Source organism: Aythya ferina (genome assembly GCF_964211825.1).
Source record: "Aythya ferina genome assembly, contig: HAP1_SCAFFOLD_925, whole genome shotgun sequence".
Classification (NCBI taxonomy): domain Eukaryota; kingdom Metazoa; phylum Chordata; class Aves; order Anseriformes; family Anatidae; genus Aythya; species Aythya ferina.
This window is the reverse complement of record NW_028180882.1, coordinates 1-23,306: the sequence shown is the minus strand read 5'-3', so window position 1 is coordinate 23,306 and position 23,306 is coordinate 1. Positions and strand designations below refer to the sequence as shown.

The 23,306-nt window shown below is 48.9% G+C and overlaps 2 protein-coding genes across 2 annotated transcripts; both read right to left on the bottom strand.

Moving 5' to 3' along the window:
* Positions 1-10,032: 10,032 nt before the first annotated feature.
* LOC311429402 (olfactory receptor 14C36-like) lies at positions 10,033-10,992 on the bottom strand (the record flags this gene model as incomplete). The annotated part of the gene is made up of 1 exon (XM_084540482.1): positions 10,033-10,992. The coding sequence occupies one exon, from the start codon at positions 10,990-10,992 to the stop codon at positions 10,033-10,035; it is 960 nt and encodes a 319-aa protein (XP_084396608.1).
* Positions 10,993-20,207: 9,215 nt separating this feature from the next.
* Positions 20,208-21,170, bottom strand: LOC311429401 (olfactory receptor 14C36-like; the record flags this gene model as incomplete). The annotated part of the gene is made up of 1 exon (XM_084540481.1): positions 20,208-21,170. One exon carries the CDS (start codon positions 21,168-21,170, stop codon positions 20,208-20,210), a length of 963 nt encoding a protein of 320 aa, XP_084396607.1.
* Positions 21,171-23,306: the final 2,136 nt, after the last annotated feature.

Below are 23,306 nucleotides of genomic sequence, written 5' to 3'. Positions count from 1 at the left end.
CTGATGTTATCAGGGATTGTGTGAGGTGCCTGCAAACATAGTGTGCTGGTCTTGGCTCGGATAGAGTTAATTTCTTTCCCAGTAGCTGTTATGGTGCTGTGCTTTGGATTTAGGACGAGAAGAATGCTGGTAACACACTGCTGAGCAGTGCTTACACTGAATCAAGGACTTTTCAGCTTCTCCTGCAGCCCTGCCAGCAAGGAGGTTGGGGGAGCCCAAGAAGATGTGAGGGGACAGAAGCAGGACAGCTGACCAAAAGTCGACAAAGACATAGTGCATACCATATCACACCATGATCAGCACTAAAACTAGGGGAGTTCTTTGTGGGTGCTACCATTGCTTGGGGTCTGGCTGGGCATCAGACAGCTGGTGGTGTGCATCTCCACTGTCTATCACTTGTCTCATGTTTTCTTTTCCTTGTTTCATTTTTTCCCCTTTACTTTCCTATTAAACCTTCCTGAACTTGACCCATGTGCTTTACTTTTTTTCTGATTCTTTCCCCCATCCCACTGTGGGGAAGTGACACCGAATGGTGCTGTGCTGCCTGCAGGGCTAAACCACAACAAGTGGTGATGCTCCTGGGCTGTTCCCTGCCCTGGAGGTGTCTGCAGGGCAGAGCTGAGCACACAGCACAGGGCATGGGGTCTGTGAGCCAAGGTAGGGCACAGACTTAGGGACAGAGAAGCAGCTCCCAGCAGGGACAGCTCCAAGCACAGAGACAGGGGTAGGCACTAAGAGGAAATATTTAAGCAAAATCCTGTGTCTGGGCAATACAGGCAAACCTCCTGCCATGTCATCCAGTGCAGATCCCTACCTCTGAGCAACCGCCACCACCGCCCTCCCTTCACCTCTCCTTGCCAATCCCCAATTCATCTAGGAAAGAGGAAGCCTTGCTTGAATGCTCAGATTGAATGCTTCATTGCCTCTCTCTCCTAGACCATCTTTTCTTTTCTTTTCTTTTCTTTTCTTTTCTTTTCTTTTCTTTTCTTTTCTTTTCTTTTCTTTTCTTTTCTTTTCTTTTCTTTTCTTTTCTTTTCTTTTCTTTTCTTTTCTTTCCTTTCCTTTCCTTTCCTTTCCTTTCCTTTCCTTTCCTTTCCTTTCCTTTCCTTTCCTTTCCTTTCCTTTCCTTTCCTTTCCTTTCCTTTCCTTTCCTTTCCTTTCCTTTCCTTTCCTTTCCTTTCTTTTTTCTTTTTTCTTTTCTTTTCTTTTCTTTTCTTTTCTTTTCTTTTCTTTTCTTTTCTTTTCTTTTCTTTTCTTTTCTTTTCTTTTCTTTTCTTTTCTTTTCTTTTCTTTTCTTTTCTTTCTCTTCTCTTCTCTTCTCTTCTCTTCTCTTCTCTTCTCTTCTCTTCTCTTCTCTTCTCTTCTCTTCTCTTCTCTTCTCTTCTCTTCTCTTCTCTTCTCTTCTCTTCTCTTCTCTTCTCTTCTCTTCTCTTCTCTTCTCTTCTCTTCTCTTCTCTTCTCTTCTCTTCTCTTCTCTTCTCCACCTGTCTGTCTCTTGCCATTGTTGTCTGACCCTCTGGGGACAGCAGTTTCAGCTGCAGTCAAGCACTAACCCCGTGGCTTCTACCACACCCATATATTCATAGGGCTGTGGCGTTCCAGCACTCCTGGGTACAGATGCTGACAAGCCCTTCAGTGTTCAGAGGGATTTTGCCTGAGAGCTCCTGAATATTGGACCTGCATCCCCCCTGCTCCCAGGTACCACAGAATTAGAGAATGAGCTACTCCTTGGGAGTGTATGGACGGAGGTCCTACCCCTCATGGCATACTCAGACAGCAGAAAACAGAGGTCCTGGCAGAGAACTGCAGCAAGGTCTTGCCAAAAAGGACAGAGGATAGGCGTATTGTGGGGGAGAATCTATGAGAAATGGCTTTGGTTTTGTGCAGAGAAGACTGTTCTAACTCTTCAACTGTCTTTTTCTCTTGGGACAGTCATCAGGGCCCACAGGGAGAAAATGTCCAACAGCAGCTTCCCCACAGAGTTCCTCCTCCTGCCATTCGCAGATATGCGCGAGCTGCAGCTCCTGCACTTCGGGCTCTTCCTGGGCATCTACCTGGCTGCCCTTCTGGGCAACGGCCTCATCCTCACAGCCATAGCCTGCGACTGTCACCTTCACACCCCCATGTACTTCTTCCTCTTCAACCTCTCCATCTTTGACTTGGGATCCATCTCCACCACTCTCCCCAAAGCCATGGCCAACTCCCTATGGGACACTAGGGCCATTTCCTACTCTGGATGTGCTGCACAGGTCTTCCTGCTTGTGTTTTTGATTGGAGGAGAATATTTACTTCTCACTGTCATGGCCTATGACCGTTATGTTGCCATCTGTAATCCCCTGCACTATGAGACACTCATAGGTGGCAAAACTTATGTCAACATGGCAGCAGCTGCCTGGGGCAGTGGCTTTCTCAATGCTGTGCTGCACACTGCCAATACCTTTTCCCTCCCACTCTGCCAAGGCAATGCCCTGGACCAGTTCTTCTGTGAAATTCCCCAGATCCTCAAGCTCTCCTGCACAGATGCCTACCTCAGAGAAGGTGGGCTTATTGTGGTTACAGCGTGTTTACTCTTTGCATGTTTTGTTTTCATTGTGCTGTCCTATGTGCAGATCTTCAGGGCTGTGCTGAGGATCCCCTCAGAGCAGGGACGGTACAAAGCCTTTTCCACATGCCTCCCTCACCTGGCCGTGGTTTCCCTCTTTATCAGCACAATAATGTTTGCCTACCTGAAGCCCCCCTCCATCTCTTTCCCATCCTTGGATATGGTGGTGACAGTTCTGTACTCAGTGGTGTCTCCAGCAGTGAACCCCGTCATCTACAGCATGAGGAACCAGGAGTTAAAAGGGGCACTGAAGAAACTGATCCTGCTGGCGGTAACTAAGAAAGAATAATCTATCTGTCTCTCTTCACAAGTAATCTCGAATTGAGCTCAGACTAGTGTTGAGCTTTGGGGCATTCTGTAACCATGTTTGTACACAAGTACTTGCATTCATTCTGCTTCAGAAGGGACAAGAATACAGTCAGACTGAATTAGAGGCCTTCTGCAAATGTGTCTATTGTCACATGACAGGTGGCCTCCTGTGTTTATTCTATTCATTAAAAGAGGATTATTTTTTTCAGTGCAGAGCCCTGGCATCAACGCAAAGCATTTTCCATATGCCTCCAGCACCTCATTTTTCCTCCCTGAAGGTCCTCTCCATCTGCTTCCCATCATCAGACAGTGCTGGCAGTTCTGTACTTGGTGACATCTCTAACATTGAACTCCCTCACCTGCAGTATGAGAAACTATGAGTTCCAGAAGTCACTGAGAAATTGACCACAAGAAACCTTGTACCATCAAGAACTTGTTTCCTCTTCTCTGCACAGTTCTCAGAGTTTGTCTTTTCCTGTGGAGAATCGTACTAACAGGTTATCCCTTGGGTTTACAATACTTGAGGCTTCATCCAATCATCACTGAATCTGTCACAAATGCTTTGAATGCTGTAGAAGACCTGGCCTCCCTACTAGCATCTCTGGAACCAAAGAGGTATCCTGAGTGCACTGCCAAGGTTTCCTGGGGTAGTGAAGAAATAAGACAAGGGAGGCAGGAGACCAACGTGGCTGAGTCAGGATGTCATAATCAAACTAAAGCATGGAAAGGAAGAGCAAACGCAATGTAGGTAGGGACAAACAAACTGGGAAAATTATAGAGAAATGGCCCAGGAGTTCAGGGATGGGATCAGGAAAGCCAAGGCACAGCTAGAGAGAAACTTGGCTAGGGATGCAAAGAATAACAAGAAGGGTTTCTGTAGATACATAAGGCAGAAAAGAAATTGTACACTCTGTAAAAAGCATCACAAGGAACCTGGTTACAAATGACATGGAAAAGGCTAAGGTACTCAGCACCTTTTTGGACTTTCTCACCAGCCCATTCCACACCTCCCCAGTCACAGAATGTCAAGGCAGAGATGGGGGAAATGAAGTCCATTTCCTTGTAGAGAGAGAAAAGGTTTGAAACTACATGAGGAACCTGAAGGTGCACGACTCCACGAAACCCAATCAGGTGCATGCCAGGGTTCTGAGGAACTGGGCAGATGTAGTTCCTAAGCCACTATCCGTCATATTGGAAGAGTTGTCAGGGTCAGATAATGTCCGCAAAAGCCTGAAAATATAACACCTATTTTTAAAATGGCTAAAAATATCAACCCAGGGATCTACAGACTGGTCAGCCTCACCTCTGTGACTGGGACGATCGTGGAGCAGAACCTCCTGGAAAGCATGCTAAGGTTCATGGAAGACAGGGAGGAGATCTGAGACAGACAACAGTGCAGTTGATATGGTAAAGGGAAGGGACACCATGCAGAGGAACCTGGGCAGCCTTGAGGAGTGGGCTCAGGAGAACATCCTGCAGTTCAACAAGGCCAAGCACAAGGTCCTGCTCCTGGGTCAGGACATTCCCCAGCATCAATGCAGACGGGGTGAAGACTGGTTTGAGAGCAGACCCATAGAGAAGGACTTGGGGATACTGGTAGACGGAAACTTGGATATGAGATGGCAATATTCACCTGAAGCCCAAAAAGCCCATCATATCCTGGACTACATCATAATACCACAGGTGGCAGGTCTGGGGAAGTGATTATCCTTCTCTTCTCCACCTGTGTGAGACTCCACCTGCATCCTGCTTTAGGCCCTAGTGTAAGAAAGAGGTAGACCTATGAGAGAAGGTCACAAAAATAATCACAGACTGGAAAACCTGTCCTACCAAGAAAGCCTGGGAGAGCTGGGGTTCTTCAGAGGAGAGAAGAAAGGCCTCTGAGGAGACCTTACTGCGGCTTTGCAACACATAAAGGGGGTGTACTGAAAAGTTGTGGAGAGATGCTTTAACAGAATATATAGTGACAGGACAAGAGGTAACATTTTTAAACTAAAAGAGGGTAGATTTTGATCTCCTATAAGGTAGAAATTCTTTACTATGATGGTAGCTAGATACAGGACCAGGTTGCCTGTAGAAGTTGGGGATGCCCCCCTCCCTTAAAGCGTTGAAGCTCAGCTTGGACAGGGCTCTGAACAACTTCCACTAGTGGAAGAGAAGGTGTTCCTGCCCATGTCAGGGGCGGATGGAACTAGATGATCATAGAATGATTGAATCATAAAATGGTTTGGCTCAGAAGGAACTTTAAATTTCATCCATTTCCAGCTTCCCTGCTATTAAAAGGGACATCTCTTACCAGACCAGATTGCTCAACACCCCATACAATCTGGCCTTGAACACCTCCAGGAATTGAACACCTCCACAACTTCTCTGTTCCACTGTCCCACCATCCTCAGAGCAAAGAATTTATTCCTTATACCTAATCTAACGCTACCATCTTTTAGGTTAAAGCTATTCCTCCTTGTCCTATAACTACACTCCCTGACAAAGAGTCTCTCCATAGATTTTCTGTAGGCCCCTGTTGTGGTTTAACCCAGTCAGCAGCTAAACACCACACAGCCGTTCACTCACCCTCCCCCCTCCCTCTCTAGGATGGGGGAGAGAAATGGAAATTGAAGCCTGTGAGTTGAGATAAAGACAGTTTATTAAGACAGAGAATATAATAATAATAATAATAACAACAATAACAATAATGATGATAATAGTACTAGTACTAATAATGTGTACAAAACAAGTGATGCACAATGCACTTGCTCACCACCCGCTGACCGATGCCCAGCCTAACCCCGAGCAGTCCGGCCCTCCTCCCCCTGGCTAGCCACCCCTAAATACTGTTTAGCATGACGTCAAATAGTATGGAATACCCCTTTGGCCAGTTTGGGTCAGCTGCTCTGGCCTCTCCCAGCTCTTGCTGCACCCCCAGCCTGCCCATTGGCAGGATAGAGTGAGAAGCTGAAACGTCCTTGGCTTGGTGTAAGCACTACTCTGCAACAATTCAAACATCAGCATGTTATCAGTACTCCTCTCATCCCAAGCCAAAAGACAGCATTCCACCAGCTACTAGGAAGAAAAGCAACTCTATCCTAACTGAAACCAGGACAGCCCCCTTTAGGTATTGGAAGGCTGCTAGAAGGTCTCCTCAGGGCCTTCCCTTCTGCAAGCTGGACAACCACAACTCTCTCAGCCTGCCTTCATAGGAAAGGACCTTGAGCCCTGTGATCATCTTTGTGGCCCTCCTCTGGACTCATTCTAATACTCCTGTTATATATGTTCATCTGATTCATGTCAGTATGGAACAGTGCTAGGGCCTCATGGTATGATGAATGTGACCTTCTGTCTTACATACCTTTGTATAACCACAAGTCTAAGAAAAACAGAATGGTTAATGTATATAGTTCTTGTACCTTGCAAAGGAATTTGTGTCAGAAAATATTCCTCAAATCTATGAACCTGTTTGCTTTTGTTATTCCAAACTTCTATTTCTAACAGTTACAGCCTTTTTTTTTTTTTGTCTTCTTCTAGATTGACTTAACACTGCTATAGGTGTGACTGTCCCTGTGAATGGCTGGTGAGGAATGTTTTAATTACTCGTGAAGTGTCAATAAGAAAGCTATTTGTGTTTGTATGAAGTCTTTGATGTCTGGGGGTTTCAGAACAACTGATAACAACTAGTGACTGTTATGGGATACTATGTAAGCCTCTGATATCTGGCCAGGTGGCCAAGAGATGAAGAAGAAGAAAAAAAAGAAGCTGAAGGACGGCTAGGAGACAAGACCTGCAGGGGATGCCGTAAACTTGACACGCTGCCAAGAAGTACAAAGGGGAAGGACAAGAAAAAAACTTGGAGAGGAAGACTATGAGCCTTCAGCATGAAAGACCCCTAGAGACCCCCAGAGGGGCCACCGGAGACTGATGCGCATGCTCCAGTAGGAGGAACTGGACCCCGGAAGGTAATTATAATAACCTATTTTTTAAAAAGTAGTAATGAATATGTATTAGTCTAGGAGCATAAAAATCAGCTACTTGATGTAACTGGTGTGCATCCTGGTGGAGCGGAGACTCCCGGTGCACCCAGCGCTGTTTGGTTACCTCTATTCTTTTAATAAATCCTATTTTTTATTTAATCTTACTTTGGGACTGAGTGAATTTGTAACACTCCCACTTCCTTCTTGTGCTGGGGCCCCCAGACCTAACAAAGTATTCTGGGTGGGGTCTCATGAGAGGAGAGTGGAGGGGGAGAACCCCTCCCCTGCCCTGCTGGCTATGCTTCTGTAGATGTAGCCCAGGATACGGTTGGCTTCCTGGGCTGCAAGCACGCACTGCCAGCTCATGGTGAGCTCCACCAACACCCCCACATTCTTCTCCTCAGGGCTTCTTTCAGTCTATTCTCTGCCCAGCCTGTATTTGTCCTTGGGATTACCCCAAGGACATGTGGGACCTTGAACTTTGCCTCGTTTAACTTCATGAGTTTTGCACAGGCCCACCTCTGAAGCCTGTCAAGGTCCCTCTGGAAGGTTTCTTTTATCCCCATCATGTGAACTGCACCACACAGCTTGGTGTCATCAGCAAACCTGAGGAGGGTGCACTCAATCCCGATGTCCATGTAACCAACAAATGTGTTAAACAGTGCTGGTCCCAATACTTAACCCTAAAGACTAACACTCTTTACTGATCACCAGTTCGATGTTGATACAATGACTGCAACTGTTTCAGTATGATCATCAAGCCAAATCCTTACCCAGCGAGTGGTCACAGAACCACAGAATCACAGAATCATCTAGGTTGGAAGAGACCTCCAAGATCACCTAGTCCACCTCTGACACTAACAAGTCCTTCACTAAATCATATCACTAAGTTCAACATCTAAACCTCTTTTGAAGACCTCCAGGGATGGTGACTCCACCACTTCTCTGGGCAGCCCGTTCCAATGCCTAACAACCCTTCTGGTAAAGATGTTCTTCTTAATATCCAAACTAAAACTCCCCTGGTTCAACTTTAGCCCATTCCCCCTCATCCTGTCACCAGGCACGTGGGAGAACAGGCCAACCTCACTACAGCCTCCTTTAAGGTACCTCTAGAGAGCAATAAAGTCGCCCCTGAGCCTCCTTTTCTCCAGGCTGAACAAGCCCAGCTCCCTCAGCTGCTCCTCGTAAGACTTGTTCTCCAGATCCCTCACCAGCTTTGTTGACCTTCTCTGGACTCTCTCAAGAACCTCGATGTCGTTCTTGTAGCGAGGGGCCCAAAACTGAACACACTACTCAAGGTGCGGCCTCACCAGAGCCAAGTACAGGGGGACAATCACTTCCCTAGACCTGCTGGCCACACTGCTTCTTATACAAGCCAGGATGCCGTTGGCCTTCTTGGCCACCTGAGCACACTGCTGGCTCATATTCAGCCCACTATCCACCAATACTCCCAGGTCCTTCTCTGCCAGGCAGCTTTCCAACCACTCATCTCCCAGCCTGTAGCTCTGCTTGGGGTTGTTGTGCCCTAGGTGCAGGACACAGCACTTGGCCTTGTGGAACTTCATACATTTGGCCTCAACCCATTGGTGCAGCCTATCCAGATCCTCCTGCAGAGCCTTCCTACCCTCAAGCACATAGACATATGCACCTAACTTGGTGTCATCTGCAGACTTACTGAGGGTACACTCAATCCCCTCATCCAGATCATCCATAAAGATCTTAAAGAGGACTTGGCCCAGTACTGAGCCCTGGGGGACGCCACTAGTGACCGGCCTCCAGCTGGATTTGACTCCATTTACCATGACTCTTTGGGTCTGGCTATCCAGCCAGTTTTTAACCCAATGAAGCGTACACTAGTCCAAGCCATAAGAAGCCAGTTTCTTGAGGAGAATGTTGTGGGAAATGGTGTCAAAAGCCTTGCTGAAGTCAAGGTAGACCACATCCACAGCCTTTCCCTCATCAGGTTCGTCAGTCAGGACCTGCCTTTCATAAACCCATGCTGGCTGGGCCTGATCACCTGGTTGCCCTGTAATTGTTGCATGATGACACTCAAGCTAATCTACCCCATGAGCTTCCCTATAACTGAGGTCGAACTAACGGGTCTATAGTTCCACCCATCAAATCTGTGGTCCACCCATCAAATCCATGTCTCTCCAGTTTAGAGATGAGAATATCATGGGGGGCATTGTCAAATGCATTGTACAAGTTCCGGTAGATTATGTCAGTTGCTCTTCCCCTATCCACCAATGCTGTAACTTTATCATAGAAGGCCATCATTTGCCAGGCATGATAAGCCCTTAGTCAAGACATGCTGGCTGTCACCAATCACCTCCTCATTTTCTATGTGTATTATATTTCTTGGGGTGCTGTTAAGAATGACCATAAGTTCTTCAGAAGGGACAGGCAATGAAGGAGGGTCAGTGGTGTGGTGCCTGATATTAGAGAGTGTTTTGATATTGTAGAGCTCAGGGCTGGGCTCAGAGACTTTCTTCTCTGAGACTGCAGAGTAGCAGTTTCCCTGTGAATACCTGGGTTTACTTCTTTCCTTGTGACTGAGCACACAGTGGGAGATCTCTTACTTTCAGAGGGGCTGCAGTCAATGCTCATGCCATGCTCCACTGTCCCTGGAGGTATCCTGGGCTCTGCAGGTAGCTCCAGATTCCCCTCTTGAAGGACACCACCTATGGGCCACATATGGGAACAGCCCTGGCTACATAACGCAGTGACCATGCGCTGCCTCTGCTGTGAGCAGACACCCACCCACAGGTGAGTCTCAACAATGAGCCATTCCATCCTGAACCAAAGCAGGAACAGACTCTTGTAGGGAGCAATTCTTTGGGCCTATTCTTGACACTGGCTTGGCTAGGAAATTCCAGCCTTCAGGCAGTGTACATGAGTTATCCTGTTTATTACCAAAAGTGTTATGAGAGCCTTCACTGACTCACAGTTACTTGTATATGTATAAAGCATTTATATGATACAGAGCAGTTTCAGTCATTCATTGTAGTGAGAGGACTCCAAATACTTCTGTAAGAATGCAAGGAGCAAAAGCAGTCACGATGACAATAAGAAAAAAGCAATTTTATTAATAATGATAAAAACAAACAAAGAAGCAAAAAAAAAAAAAAAAAAGTGTTGGAATGAGATGCACAATTTTCACTTCTGGAGAGTGAAAAAAACTTTATGAGTACTGAAAAACATCCCCCAAATCAGTTTCCTAACAGCATCCTTCAGCTCCTTGTTCCTCATGCTGTAGATGAGGGGGTTCACTGCTGGAGGCACCACTGAGTACAGAACTGCCAGCAAAAGATCAAGAGATGAGGAGGAAATAGAGGGGGGTTTCAGATAAGCAAACATGATATTACTGATGAACAGGGAGACAATGGCCAGGTGAGGGAGGCACGTGGAAAAGGCTTTGTTCTGTCCCTGCTGTGAGGGGATCCTCAGCACAGCTTTGAAGATCTGCACATAGGACAGCAACAGAAAAGCAAAAAATGCAGTACCTGAGCAAAAGCAAAAGATGAGGAAGGCAACTTCTCTGAGGTAGGCATCAGAGCAGGAGAGCCTGAGGATCTGGGGGATTTCACAGAAGAACTGGTCCAGGGCATTACCTTGGCAGAGGGGGAGGGAAAAGGTATTGGCAGTGTGCAGGACAGCATAGAGAAAAGTACTGCCCCAGGCAGCTGCTGCCATGTTGACACAAGTTCTGCTGGTCATTATTGTCCCGTAGTGCAGGGGTTTGCAGATGGCAACGTAGCGGTCATAAGCCATGATGATGAGAAGATAAAACTCTGCTGAGACAAATGCAACAAACATAAAGACCTGGGTAACACAGCCAAAGAAGGAAATGGCCCTGGTGTCCCATAGGGAATTGGCCATGGCTTTGGGGAGAGTGGTGGAGATGGAGCCTAGGTCAAGGAGGGCAAGGTTGAAGAGAAAGAAGTACATGGGGGTGTGGAGGCGGTGGTCGCAGGCTACGGCTGTGAGGATGAGGCCGTTGCCCAGGAGGGCAGCCAGGTAGATGCCCAGGAAGAGCGCGAAGTGCAGGAGCTGCAGCTCACGTGTGTCTGCAAATGGCAGGAGGAGGAACTCAGTGGGGAAGCTGCTGTTGGACATTTGCTGACATTGGACATGGCTGTCTGTTGAAGAGAAGAAGGCAGGACAAAGTTAGAACAGACTTCTCCAAGGAACACCTATTGCAAGTCTTAGAATAGTCCCCCAGACCAGCCTTTCTTTTTGCAGGAGAACCTGTCTTCAGCTCTCTTGCTTGAGCTGTGGCTGGTGCTGGATGAGAATGGCACTGGGAGCAGGGGCTGCTGTGGGCTCCAGAGGAGGTGTTCCTGTTATGAAGCAGGAGGGAAGCAGGAACATGGACCAACCTCAAGTTCAGTCCACTTGTCAGATGAACGAGCCTTGCAAACAACTCATCTGACCACCGAGTTGTCCCAGATTCCCAGCTGCAACTCTGTAGTGTCTGGAGGAGGCTTGGACACTCAGCTCCTGCTGTTCTTGGCCAAAGTCTTCTTTCACCCTGCCTGTGCTCACAGATCCCATCCCACATGGCTGTTCTCAGCGCTGCCCTGCAGCACTCTGCCACCAACAGGGCCCTGCCAAGGGGCACCTCCATGGCTGCAGGAGCTACGGGGCAGCTGACAGAGAGCCCGGCATGGCCAGCCAGGGCTGGGTGTTCTGGGATGACTGGGGGCACCTGCCTTAGGGCACTCCAAGGGGCTTCTGCCAGACTTCCTCACCTCACAGTGCAACCCAGCAGGACTCTCAAAGCCTACTCCATTGCCCACTTCCCTCCCAGGAACAAGACCCAGCAGGAGACCCTTCCAGGACCTGCAGCTGCATGGCCCTGCAGCCAGAGCCTTACCTTGTCAAGGGCTGTGCAGATTTCTCCTGCAGTCAGCTCTCAGCATCCTCCCAATCCACTCCCAACTGCCTCCAAGCCCTCTCTCATTCTCTCCTCTCCCTGTGCCACCTGCGGTCAGAGCCCCCAGCCCTGCTGTGTTGTGCAGAGGAACTGCTTCTGGGCAGAGCTGTCTCTCTGAACCAGGAACCTCTTGCCAAGAGCCCTCCCTGTCCCAGGAGCCCAGCCCAGATCAACAGCACAGGCCCAGCCCAAGTCATTGTAATCACCCCTCTGGGGGCTTTGGTGATGAGCCCATGAACCTCAGGCACTCAGAGACAATCGAAGAAATCTCTCAAGAAGTCCAAGTCAGATGCAAGTTTCCTGGAGTGTCCCCCGAGGGCCAGCACTGACACAGGCTTCCTTGGAGCTCGTTAGAGCAGAATATTGAAGGCAGCGAGGACAAGCAGACAGAGGGAAAGTGAAGGTGACACTCGTGTAGGAAAACTGGATGTGGTTCACCAAGCAGAAGGGCTCGTATTAATGAATGAATTTTGAGGAATCGAGTAAGGGGCAGTGTTGACAACACTGGACAAGCTCAGCAGTGATGAAACGAGAGCTGGCTTCAGCATAAAGCAATCCAACATCATACACCACGTGTGCTGCCCTGAAGTAATGTGATGACAGTTGGAGACCAAAGTCATGGACTGACTGAACCCATTAGATGTTTTATAGGGATGGCTTTCCCATAATATAACCAGACCCATCAGTGACCAGTACATGCTGCTTCCCATTTTCTGGGAGTTTATTAGACAATGACATCTCTTCAATATGTGTCACCTCCTCCTGTAGCAATATTTCCAAGTCGCTGTTCTTTGGTCAGTCCTTAGTCACTTCCAAAATTTCAAGACTGGGGTTTCCTATTGGAGCCTGCTGTGAAATCAGTGCGACCCACTTGCTCCATGGAGCATCAGGCACATGATGTGTAGAGGAGACATTCCCTTGAAACATCCAGCCCAAAAGAGGCAAGTCGGTGCCCAGAGGAGCTGTGTGTCAACACAAACCACTTCCAAAGCAGCTCAAACCCCTTTGTATGCTACCAATATTACTTTCCCAGTTGGAGTAGGTCTTAGGTACTTACTATCCCTGACTCCTCAATCCTAGGGGTCAACCTCCCCTCTCCCTTGGTACTTTCTGCCAGAGGTTCCAGATGGGGTGATTCTGGACCCCAGCCAGCCCTGCATTGGGCTCTGCCACCTGCCTCACCCCAGCCTTCTCCAGCGCCTTCCTTGCTGCTCTCTGATGCACACCAGGACCTCCCCATGTGTGCCAGCCAGCACATCTGCTGAGGGCCAGGGTGGCTGCTGCAGGGGCAGGGAGCTCAGCATGGCCCTTGCAGCCCCCTGCCCTGGGCCTGCCTCTCCTCTTGGCCTCGGCCACGGCCTATTCTCTGCTGGCAGGAGGGCTCTTGGAATGCACTTCCTGGCCTCTCCTTGCCTGCACACAGCTGCTGCCCACTCAGGATGCTGGCAAAAATGTGTCCTCACAAGCAGCACTACCCCATGGACTGCTTCTCCTGGCCTCCCCCACTGCACTGCCTTGACTCCTTGTCTCTGCTGGGCCCCATCTCCTGCACCAAATTGGGCACCATCTCCTGCATCCCTTGGCTGTCAGCTCCCTCTCCCCTGCCCCGTAGTATGACAGTGCCATGGTGGGACGTGTTTCCAGTGGGCTGTCTACCAGACACAGTAATGAACACTATGAGCAGGACTAGAGGGGTCCTGCTTCCAGCCAAGGGGAGGCAGGGAGGAAAGGGACAATTGGGTTTACTGGACTGTGTATATTTAATGGCCTGGCACATCAGACCCACAGATGTATCAGGCTCTACTGGACACCGGTGCACAGTGTACCTTAATGCCATCAAGCTATAAAGAGGTAGAACCCACCTTTATTTCTGAAGTGACAGGTGGGTCCCAAGAGTTAACTGTCTTGGAGGCTGAAGTGAGTCAAACTGGGAAGGAATGGCAAAAGCTCCCCATTGGAACTGGCCCGGAGGCTATGTGCATCCAAGACATAGTCTTCTTCAGGAATGGGTACTTCAAAGTTCCAAAAGAGCACAGGTGGGGCTTTGGCATAGCAGCCTTGGAGATGGAGGACATTAAAGAGTTGTCTACCTTGCTTGACCTTCCACAGAATCCTTCTGTTGTGGGTTTGCTGAGGGTTGAAGAACAGCAGGTGCCAATGGCTACCATGGTGGTGCACCTGAGGCAGCGTCACGTTAACTGAGACTCCCTGATTGCCATCCATGAACTGGTTCATCGGCTGGAGAGCCAATGTGTAGATGTAGAACTTAGTAGCGTGGTTTAGTGATGGACTTGTCAGTACTAAGGTAAAGTTGCATGACCTGGGTTACACGTCCATTGAGGCACAATGCAGTTCTTTTGTCTTCTGCATCTATAGCAAAGGAAGCATGACTTTGCTCTACTCTATTGACTGGGCAGGTCTTTTCACATTACTCAATTTAGTTTTCTGTGGCTGGAAGGGGACAATTTCCCAAAAGCAGCCAAACTCATGGGTACAGCTACAGCCACTTGAAGATATATTTTCTTTAGTTTTCATCCTGAGTTTTCCACAGAAGACCCAAGAGAGACCATGGATGTCCAGGTATCTACAAAGATTCAGGCTGAATTTCTCAGATTCCAATGGTCATTTCAATTTTATTTATTTCATTTCATTTCATTTCATTTCATTTCATTTCATTTCATTTCATTTCATTTCATTTATTTATTTATTTTCCCAAGGAATCACGTGCTGGGCTGGGCTGCAGCTACAGGGACAAAGACCACTGCTGGCAGTGGAGGTATCGGACCTTCAGACTCTGCTTTTCCTCCCAATGCAGGTCTCTAAAGAAATCACCCTGGATGAATACCAATGGAGAATGATGCTCAAAACTGAAATGCAGCAAAATTCAGCCTTTAAAGCAATAAAAGATTTGTATTAGGTGCTTTTTGAAATCTTCTTCCTTAATTACATTATGCAAGCTCTGCAATTAGCTGCACAAGGTGTGAAGGCTTGAAGAAAACTATGGAAGAGATGTTAGAAGTTTCTTCATTTTAATGAGTTCCATGGTGTATTATGGTGCTGAGTCTATGAAGCTCAGGTACTGAGAGAAGAGTGATGTAACCGCTTGAACAAGTAAAGTCAGAAGGAAAAGTTGAAGTGACTTGGAGTATTAATGGGCCCCACTGAGGGCTGTTACCAAGAGATTCTCCTCAGGGACTTGTTAGGGCAGATAATTGGAGACCATGATTGCAGACAGGCAAAGCACTGTGCTGAGAAAAGTCTTGGTTGGTTTTGGTGAAGCAGAAGAGCCAAGGCCTGACTCCAGCCACTGGGAGGGGAGATCCTGCACTCCCACATCCGTCTCAAGGCTCTTCCTGGGGTCTGTGGGATGTTCTAAACAGTGTGATGCCATGAGAAGAACGGTGGTATGACACCTCCCTGCCTCTGCAAGGGTTGCAAAGAAGCAAGGAGGCCTCACTGCAATGACTACATCTCATCACCTCATAAGCTCTAGATAAGGGACAAAAACGTCAGGGCTTTTGGGGCCTTCCATTCTTGCCAGCAACCTCCACCTTCTCCTCTGCAGGCTTTCCTATGCTGTCCCACACTTTGTCCTATTTCCTGGAAGCCTACAGACACCCATCTCTGTTCTTCACATTGCTCTCACCCTGGCATTTCCATCATTTCACCAATGTCTCATCAACCTTCACCAGCTGTTCCTTGAAAAACAAAGCCAGGGTTTGATTACGGACACTCTTTGGGTGACCTCTGGCACCACAGCAGTATACTTTGAGAGACATTTTTTCCTCTTTGTGGCCAGTGCCAACCTTCCAAGGTGCAATTTCTGGCAGTTTTCCTCTCCTGCTCTTTCCTACCACCAAAGTAGTTTCCACCTGGGTGGAAAGCAGTCCTAAAGTAGGCATCCCAATCCACTGGCCTTCTTGTGGCCTGTCAGCCAACCAGATAGAAGTCACCTCACCAGCATCTTCCAAACCACAGTCCTTCTGCTGGCCTTGCAGCTTCTTGTTTAGACACACCCAAGCCTTGAGTCTCCTGCTGTCCAGTCCTGGACTCAAACAGAAGGGACAGGACAACCCATATGTGGGCCTTCTTTCTGTCTGGGTCCTCCTGGGTATGTAGGCAGAGGGGATCCCGAAGTCAGCATGCCAACCAAGCCTTGTGCCTGCTGCTGTCCAGTCATAGACTCAAGTAGAAGGGACAGGACAACCCATATCTGGGCCTTTTTCTGTCTGGTTCCTTCTCGTTATGTAGGCAGAGTGGATCCCACAGTCAGCGTGCCAACCAGGTGCCTTCTGCTGGCCTACCAGGACCACTGGCAGATGTCAGCTGAAAAGTACAGAACCTAGGTAGAAGTGTGGCCTGTCAACTACTTCAGACAGAAGTGACCTCACAGTCCCTTTCTGTGACATGTTCCTGCTGCTGCCCTATCAACTGCAGAGACAGAAGTGACCTCACAGTCACTTCCACAGTCACATTCCTCCTGCTGGGGCAGGAGATCCTGAGGCAGAGCTGAGCTCATCAGAGCATTCCCACCCATCTCCTCCTTGTGGCCTACAAGCTGATAAGGTCCATGGTCCCTCGCATTCTTCTTTGAATGCCATGTGACTGAATGTGGTGGATTTATGTGGCAAGGTTTTGGTAGTGGGGGGCCATTGGGGTGGCTTCTGTGAGAAGAATCCAGAAGCTGTCCCATGTTAGAAAAGGGCCTTGCTGCTGGCCAGGTCTGGGCCGATAAGTGACATTGTTTGTGCCTCTGTGAGAGCATATTTAAGACAGGGAAAAAAAAAATTAAAAAAAAAAAATACAGAACAGCAGCTGGGAGAGAGAGAGGAGTGCGAAACTGCCTTACAGGCACCAAGATCAGTGAAGAAGGAGGGAGAGAGGTGCTCCATGTCCTGGAGCAAAAGTCCCCTGTGGCCTGTGGTGAGGACCATGGTGAAGTAGGCTGTCCCCCTACAATCCATGGAGTACCACGGTGGAGCAGGTGGACCTGCAGTGATGGAGGCTGTGGCCTGTGGAGGACCCTCTCCAGAGCAGATTCCGGGCCAGACCTGTAGGCCTTGGAGAGGAGCCCACGCAGGAGCAGGTGACCTGGCAGGAGCTGCTCCCCATGGGGGACCCAAGCAGCCCCTGCACAGCCCCTGAGAGGCCCAGCCCCAGTTCCTGCCCCCCAGTTTTTGCTCCAGAAGGACTCCCCTAGGTCCTGTGTCACTTGTCCCACCTGGGTGCCTTGGCTACCCCAGGACATCCTGGAGGTAGTGACCACCTCTGACTGGAAAACTGAAACCAGCCATGAAAGTAGATTGAGGAAACAGTTGAAACCTGTACAGAAAAGGACTCGATGTAACAGCTGAAAGAGCTTGCCAGCACCACCAGCTTTTTTTCTATGAATGTTCATTATTCATTTTCCCAGTTTTCTATTAACAGCACCATGGACAAATGCAATAAAAAAATCGTGCTTTTTTGATGAATAGTTTTATGCACACACTTACCAAAATACATTTCCCAACATTGCTAATGCTTCTTTTTCTTTTTTTTCTTTTTTTTTTTTTTTTCCCTCCCCTTATTCTGTCTTTGAAGAGCACTCCAAGGGAAAGAGTCACTGAATTAAAGAATTTAATTCAATTAAATTGAATTCATTTTCAAGTCCCCAGAAATCTTGCTGATCCAAATGTTTGACAGCCCAGTCCAGAAAGGCAGGGTAGTGTGACATAGCAGAGTGGCATCTGCAATGAACCTGTAAAGGGGTGAGAAAAAAAACTCACAGGGACACTGGGGGTTGTTTCTGGAGGCACAAAGAGCAATGCCAGGGCTGTGTGAGGTGCTAATGTCTGAACCGGTTCCTCATACACATGGGGCTGTTGAGAGACATGAGTCACAGAATCACAGAATCATCTAGGTTGGGAGAGACCTCCAAGACCACCTAGTCCAACCTCTGACCTAGCACTGACAAGTCCTGCACTAAACCATATCACTAAGCTCTACATCTAACCATCTTTCAAAGACCTCACGGGATAGTGACTCAACCACTTCCTTGGCAGCCCATTCCAATGCCTAACAAACCTTTCAGTAAAGTCGTTCTTCCTAATAGCCAAACTAAACCTCCCCTGGCACAACTTTAGCCCATTCCACCTCGTCCTGTCACCAGGCACATGGGAGAATACACTAACCCCCACCTCACTACAGTCTCCTTTAAGGTATCTATAGAGAGTGAAAAGGTCACCCCTGAGCCTCCTTTTCTCCAGGCTAAACAACCCAAGCTCCCTCAGCCGCTCCTCATAAGACTTGTTCTCCAGACCCCTCACCAGCTTCATCGCCCTTCTCTAGACTCACTTGAGCACATCAATGTCCTTCTTGTCGTGAGGGACCCAAAACTGAACACAATACTCGAGGTGCGGCCTCACCAGAGTCGAATACAGGGGGACAATCACTTCCCTAGCCCTGCTGGCCACGCTGCTTCTGATACAAGCCAGGATGCTGTTGGCCTTCCTGGCCACTTGAGCACACTGCTGGCTCATATTCAGCCAACTATCCATCAATACTCCCAGGTCCTTCTCAGCCTGGCATCTTTCCAACCACTCATCTCCCAGCCTGTAGCGTTGCTTGGGGTTGTTGTGCCTCAGGTGCAGGACATAGCACTTGGCCTTGTTGAACCTCATACAGCTGACCTCAGCCCATCGGTGCAGCCTATCCAGATCCTCCTGCAGAGCTTTCCTACCCTCGAGCACATAGACATATGCACCTAACTTGGTGTGGTCTGCAAACTTACTCAGGGTTCACTCAATCCCCTCATTCAGATCATTGATAAAGATATTAAAGAGAATTGGCCCCAGTCCCTGGGGGACTCCTCTAGTGACTGGCCTCCAACTGGATTTAACTCAATTCACCACGACTCTTTGGGCCCGGCTATCCAGCCAGCTTCTAACCCAACAAAGCGTACATGAGACTAAGCCATGAGCAGTGAGTTTCTCGAGGAGAATGCTGTGGGAAACAGTGTCGAAAGCCTTGCTGAAGTCAGGATAGACCACAGCCACAGTCCACAGCCTCATCCACTAAGTGTGTCACTGTCATAGAATGAGAACAGGTGTGTTAAGCAGGACCTGCCTTTCATAAACCCATGCTGGCAGGGCATGATTGCCTGGATGCCCTGCAAGTGCTGTGTGATGGCACGAGCTTCCTTGAGCTTCCCCAGTACCGAGTTCAGACTGACAGGCTTGTCATTCCAAGATCCTCCTTCCAGCCATTTTGTAGGTGGGCATCTCATTTGCTAGTCGCCAGTTGACTGGGACCTCCCCCGATAGCCAGGACTGCTGATAAATGATGGAAAGTGGCTTGGCCAGCTCTTCTGCCAGTTCTTTCAGCACCCTTGGGTGGATCCCTTTCGGCCCCATCAATTTGCGTACATGTAAGTGCTGTAGCAGTTCGCCAACCATTTCCTTGTGGATTATGAGGGCCACATGCTGCTCCCTATCCCCTCCCACCAGCTCAGGGTACTGGGTATCCAGAGAACAACTGGTCTTGCCACTAAATATTGAGGCAAAGAAGGCATTAAGCACCTCAGCCTTTTCCTCATCTCTTGTCACTAAGTTTCCCCCCACATCCAGCAAAGGATGGAGATTCTCCTTAGTCCTTCTTTTCATGTTTATGTATTTATAAAAATATTTTCTGTTATTCTTAACAGCAGTAGCCAGATTAAGCTCCAGGTGAGCTTTGGCCTTTCTAATTTTGTCCCTGCACAGCCTTACCACATCCTTATAGTCTTCCTGAGTGGCCCACCCTCTTTTCCAAATGTCATAGAGTCCCTGACTTGCACACCACGTGCAGTGCACTGCAGCGCTTGCAATGTCCCTCTTGGTCCTGTAGCCACTGACAGAGGCTGGAAGGCACCTCAGCCCTGCGGTGCTTTCTCCTGCTCTACCCTCCTTTGAGATGCCCCAAGGCATGAGGAATGGGCACAGGGACCTTGGTTCAAGGAATCACATCCCAGGACTGCACTCAGGTGGCTTCCCAGGAGATGTTACTTGGCCTTGTGACACTATCTTGCCCCACTGGCCTTCATGAAATATGTGGGAATAACTGATGGCCTTTGTGCTCCTTTGTGTTCATTTCTCCTGTGTGCATACAATGTGGCTACTGGCACCAGTAGCAAAGGGTTTCTCTCCCCATATCTCCACTGCACACAAACAGGGAGTTGCTCTTCTCCTGAGACATACAATCTCCCAGGGGACAATTTGCAGCTGAGTGCATCTGTGCTGGCCTGGACAGACAGAACTGCACCCCTTCACCATGCAACTCCCATTCCATACAGCCCCAAGACGGTGCTGCTCTGCAGAATATTAAAAATGTCCATAAAAACCCACCAGAACTCATCTTGTGCCTGAAATGCTTTACATTATCAGTCATATGCAGAAGATGAAGGGAAATTTCTTGTTTCTGAAACACAACAATGCATCAGTTTCCTCAAGGCATCCTTGAGCTCCTGGTTCCTCATGCTGTAGATGAGGGGGTTCACTACTGGAGGCACCACCGAGTACAGAAATGACACCAACAAGTCCAGGTATGCAGAAGAGATCGAGGAAGGCTTCAGGTGGGCAAACATGACAGTGATGAGAAACAGGGAGACCACGGCCAGGTGAGGGAGGCACGTGGAAAAGGCTTTGTGCCGGCCCTGCTCAGAGGGCATCCTCAGCACGGCCCTGAAGATCTGCACATAGGACAGCACAATGAAGACAAAACATACAATGGTTAAACAGGCACTAAAGATGAGAAGCTGACCTTCCCTGAGATAGGCATTAGAGCAGGAGAGCTTGAGGATGTGGGGAATTTCACAGAAGAACTGGTCCACAGCATTGCCATGGCAGAGGGGCAGGGAAAATGTAGTGGCCGTGTGCAGGATAGCATAGAGAAAGCCACTGCCCCAGGCAGCTGCTGCCATCTGGGCACAAGCTCTGCTGCCCAGGAGGCTCCTGTAGTGCAGGGGTTTGCAGATAGCAACATAGCGGTCATAGGCCATGACAGTGAGAAGGAAATACTCTGAACCAAAGAAGAAGACTAAAAAGAAGACCTGAGCAGCACACCCTTGATAGGAGATTGCCCTGGTGTTCCAGAGAGAATTGTCCATGGCTTTAGGTGCAGAGGTGGAGATGGAGCCCAGGTCGAGGAGGGCGAGGTTGAGGAGGAAGAAGTACATGGGGGTGTGGAGGCGGTGGTCACAGGCTATGGCTGTGAGGATGAGGCCGTTGCCCAGGAGGGCAGCCAGGTAGATGCCCAGGAAGAGCGCGAAGTGCAGGAGCTGCAGCTCGCGTGTGTCTGCAAAAGCCAACAGGAGGAACTCACTCACAGAGCTGCTGTTGGGCATTTGCTCTTTCTGGGCATGGGGTCCTGCCCAAGGAACGGAAAGATGGTGATTATTACCAACAGAATTACCTGAGAAAAAGGATTTCCATTTTTCATTTGAGTCTCCCAACATGTTAGCTCACTTCCAGGAAGATATTTGGCAGATCCCTTTCTTGCACTTGGATTGATGCTGCCTGAGGCTGTCCTTTGGAGCACAGGACTATGCTGTGAGCAATGCGGGAGTCAATCCTGTCCTACACCAATAGGTAAAGAACATAGGTGGACTTGGAGCTTTACTTCTAGCTTACCCACCACTTCCGTGGAGAGTCTCTAAGGCAGAAATCCTGCACATTTCTCCTTCACTGCAAGTGAAATATTGTGGATTCTGTGGATTCCGTGGATCCTCTCTGTGGTTTCAGTTGATCTGTGCTGCAGGACAACTGCACTCAGAGGTTCACCTGAGAAGAACCTGAACACTGCTGAGAGCAAAGGAATCCAGGCTCAAAGGGCGCATCTCCAGACCCCTCACCCTGTCCCCATATTCCCCTTCTCCCAAGCACCCTGAGGGCTCACTCAATGTGCGTCTGAAGCCCACACCCCAGCCAGCCTGGAAACAAGAACAGCAGTATCACGGCCAGGTAGAGAAGCCAGAAGGAATGCCAGCATACTACTGCCAGGGGAGGCAAGGCCAGGGAGGAACAGACAGACACTCAGCAGACCCTCCTGTGCTGCAGCTCTGCCTGCAAAAGAGGCAGCTCCTGCTGGGGACACTGGGGGCTTGAGAGCAGAGGTAGTGCTGGTGGGAGAGGAGAACAGGGAATGTCCCAGGGAAGGTGCCTGCCCTGCAGGGGATGGCAGGGAGGTGCCTGAGCCCTTCCTAGCACAACATTTCTGGCAGCAGCTCCCTCTCACCACTTGTCTGTGTCCCTGCTGCCTGCCCATGTCCCTGCTTGGAGCTGGTTCTCTATCCCTACGTCTCTTCCCTGTCCATGGCCAGCAGACCCCATCCCACAAGCTGTGTGCTCAGACTCACTCAGATTTCCCTCCACTGCAAGAATCTAAAAGCTCAGAAACAAAAAAATCCTTCCTATTCAGATTAACCAAGTTTCAGTCTTCCTCTGGAAATGCCTTTTTAGAAATGCCATTGTCTACAGCATCTTCTACTCCACATTAAATGTAGAGTAAGAGTCATCCTGAGAGATTCTATCAGCCATCAGATGTGCCAGCTGTAGAAGACCCCATTGGCAACTGCACCTACACTGCCTGCTGCCAGAGACTCACAGTGCGAAGAGCCTGCAGATCTGTCCTGCCACACGCTGTCCAGTTGTTGCACTCCTCACTGCCTGCAAGCCCTCTCTCCTTCTCTCCTCTCCCCATGCCAGCTGTGGTCACAGCCCCCAGCCCTGCTGTGCTGTGCAGAGGAGCTGCTCCTGGGCAGAGCTGTCTCTCTGCAGCACTGCCCGCTTGCCAGGAGCTCCCCTTGGGCCCAGGAGCTTGGCCCAGCTCAGCAGCACAGCACCCGACCATGGCACCACTTGCACTGTGCCATTGGGCTCCCTCGAGGTGTCCCCAAGGCCTCAGGAGTGACAGCTCCTGAGGGCTACAGGGTCTCTGCTGGGGTGTGGTGTTTGAAGCAGACTGAATTCATCAATTCATCACCAACTGCCCTTCTCTGTACACAGGAGAGATGGATTTTACAAGTGTGATTTGTGCTATTAGAGTGTGGTTGTCAAACATGTTGTGCTTTAACCTGTCGGGAACCTAAGCAACACAGAGCTGTTAGTTCACACCCACCACTCAATAGCTTATTTGTTGAAATATAGACAGTTTCAAAAAGACAGAAAATAAAGATATAAGAATAACAGTAACAATAATAAGAAATAATAACACATTTTATTATTATTATTATTACATGGATAAAGCAAGTGATTGCAGAATGCAATTGCTCATCAGCCACTGTCTGATAACCAACCTTTCCCCAAGCAGGGATCCCCCTGAACATGGCTAGCCTGGGCTAGGATCTTCTGTGCATGTCCCTTGAGCTTACTTTGGTTTAGGGCAGTACAAGCTTTCAGAAGGATTAGGACTATTTGCTTCCCTTTCCCAAATACTTCTTCCACTGTGTTGCCCCACGTGATGATGAAAACAATGTATTGGA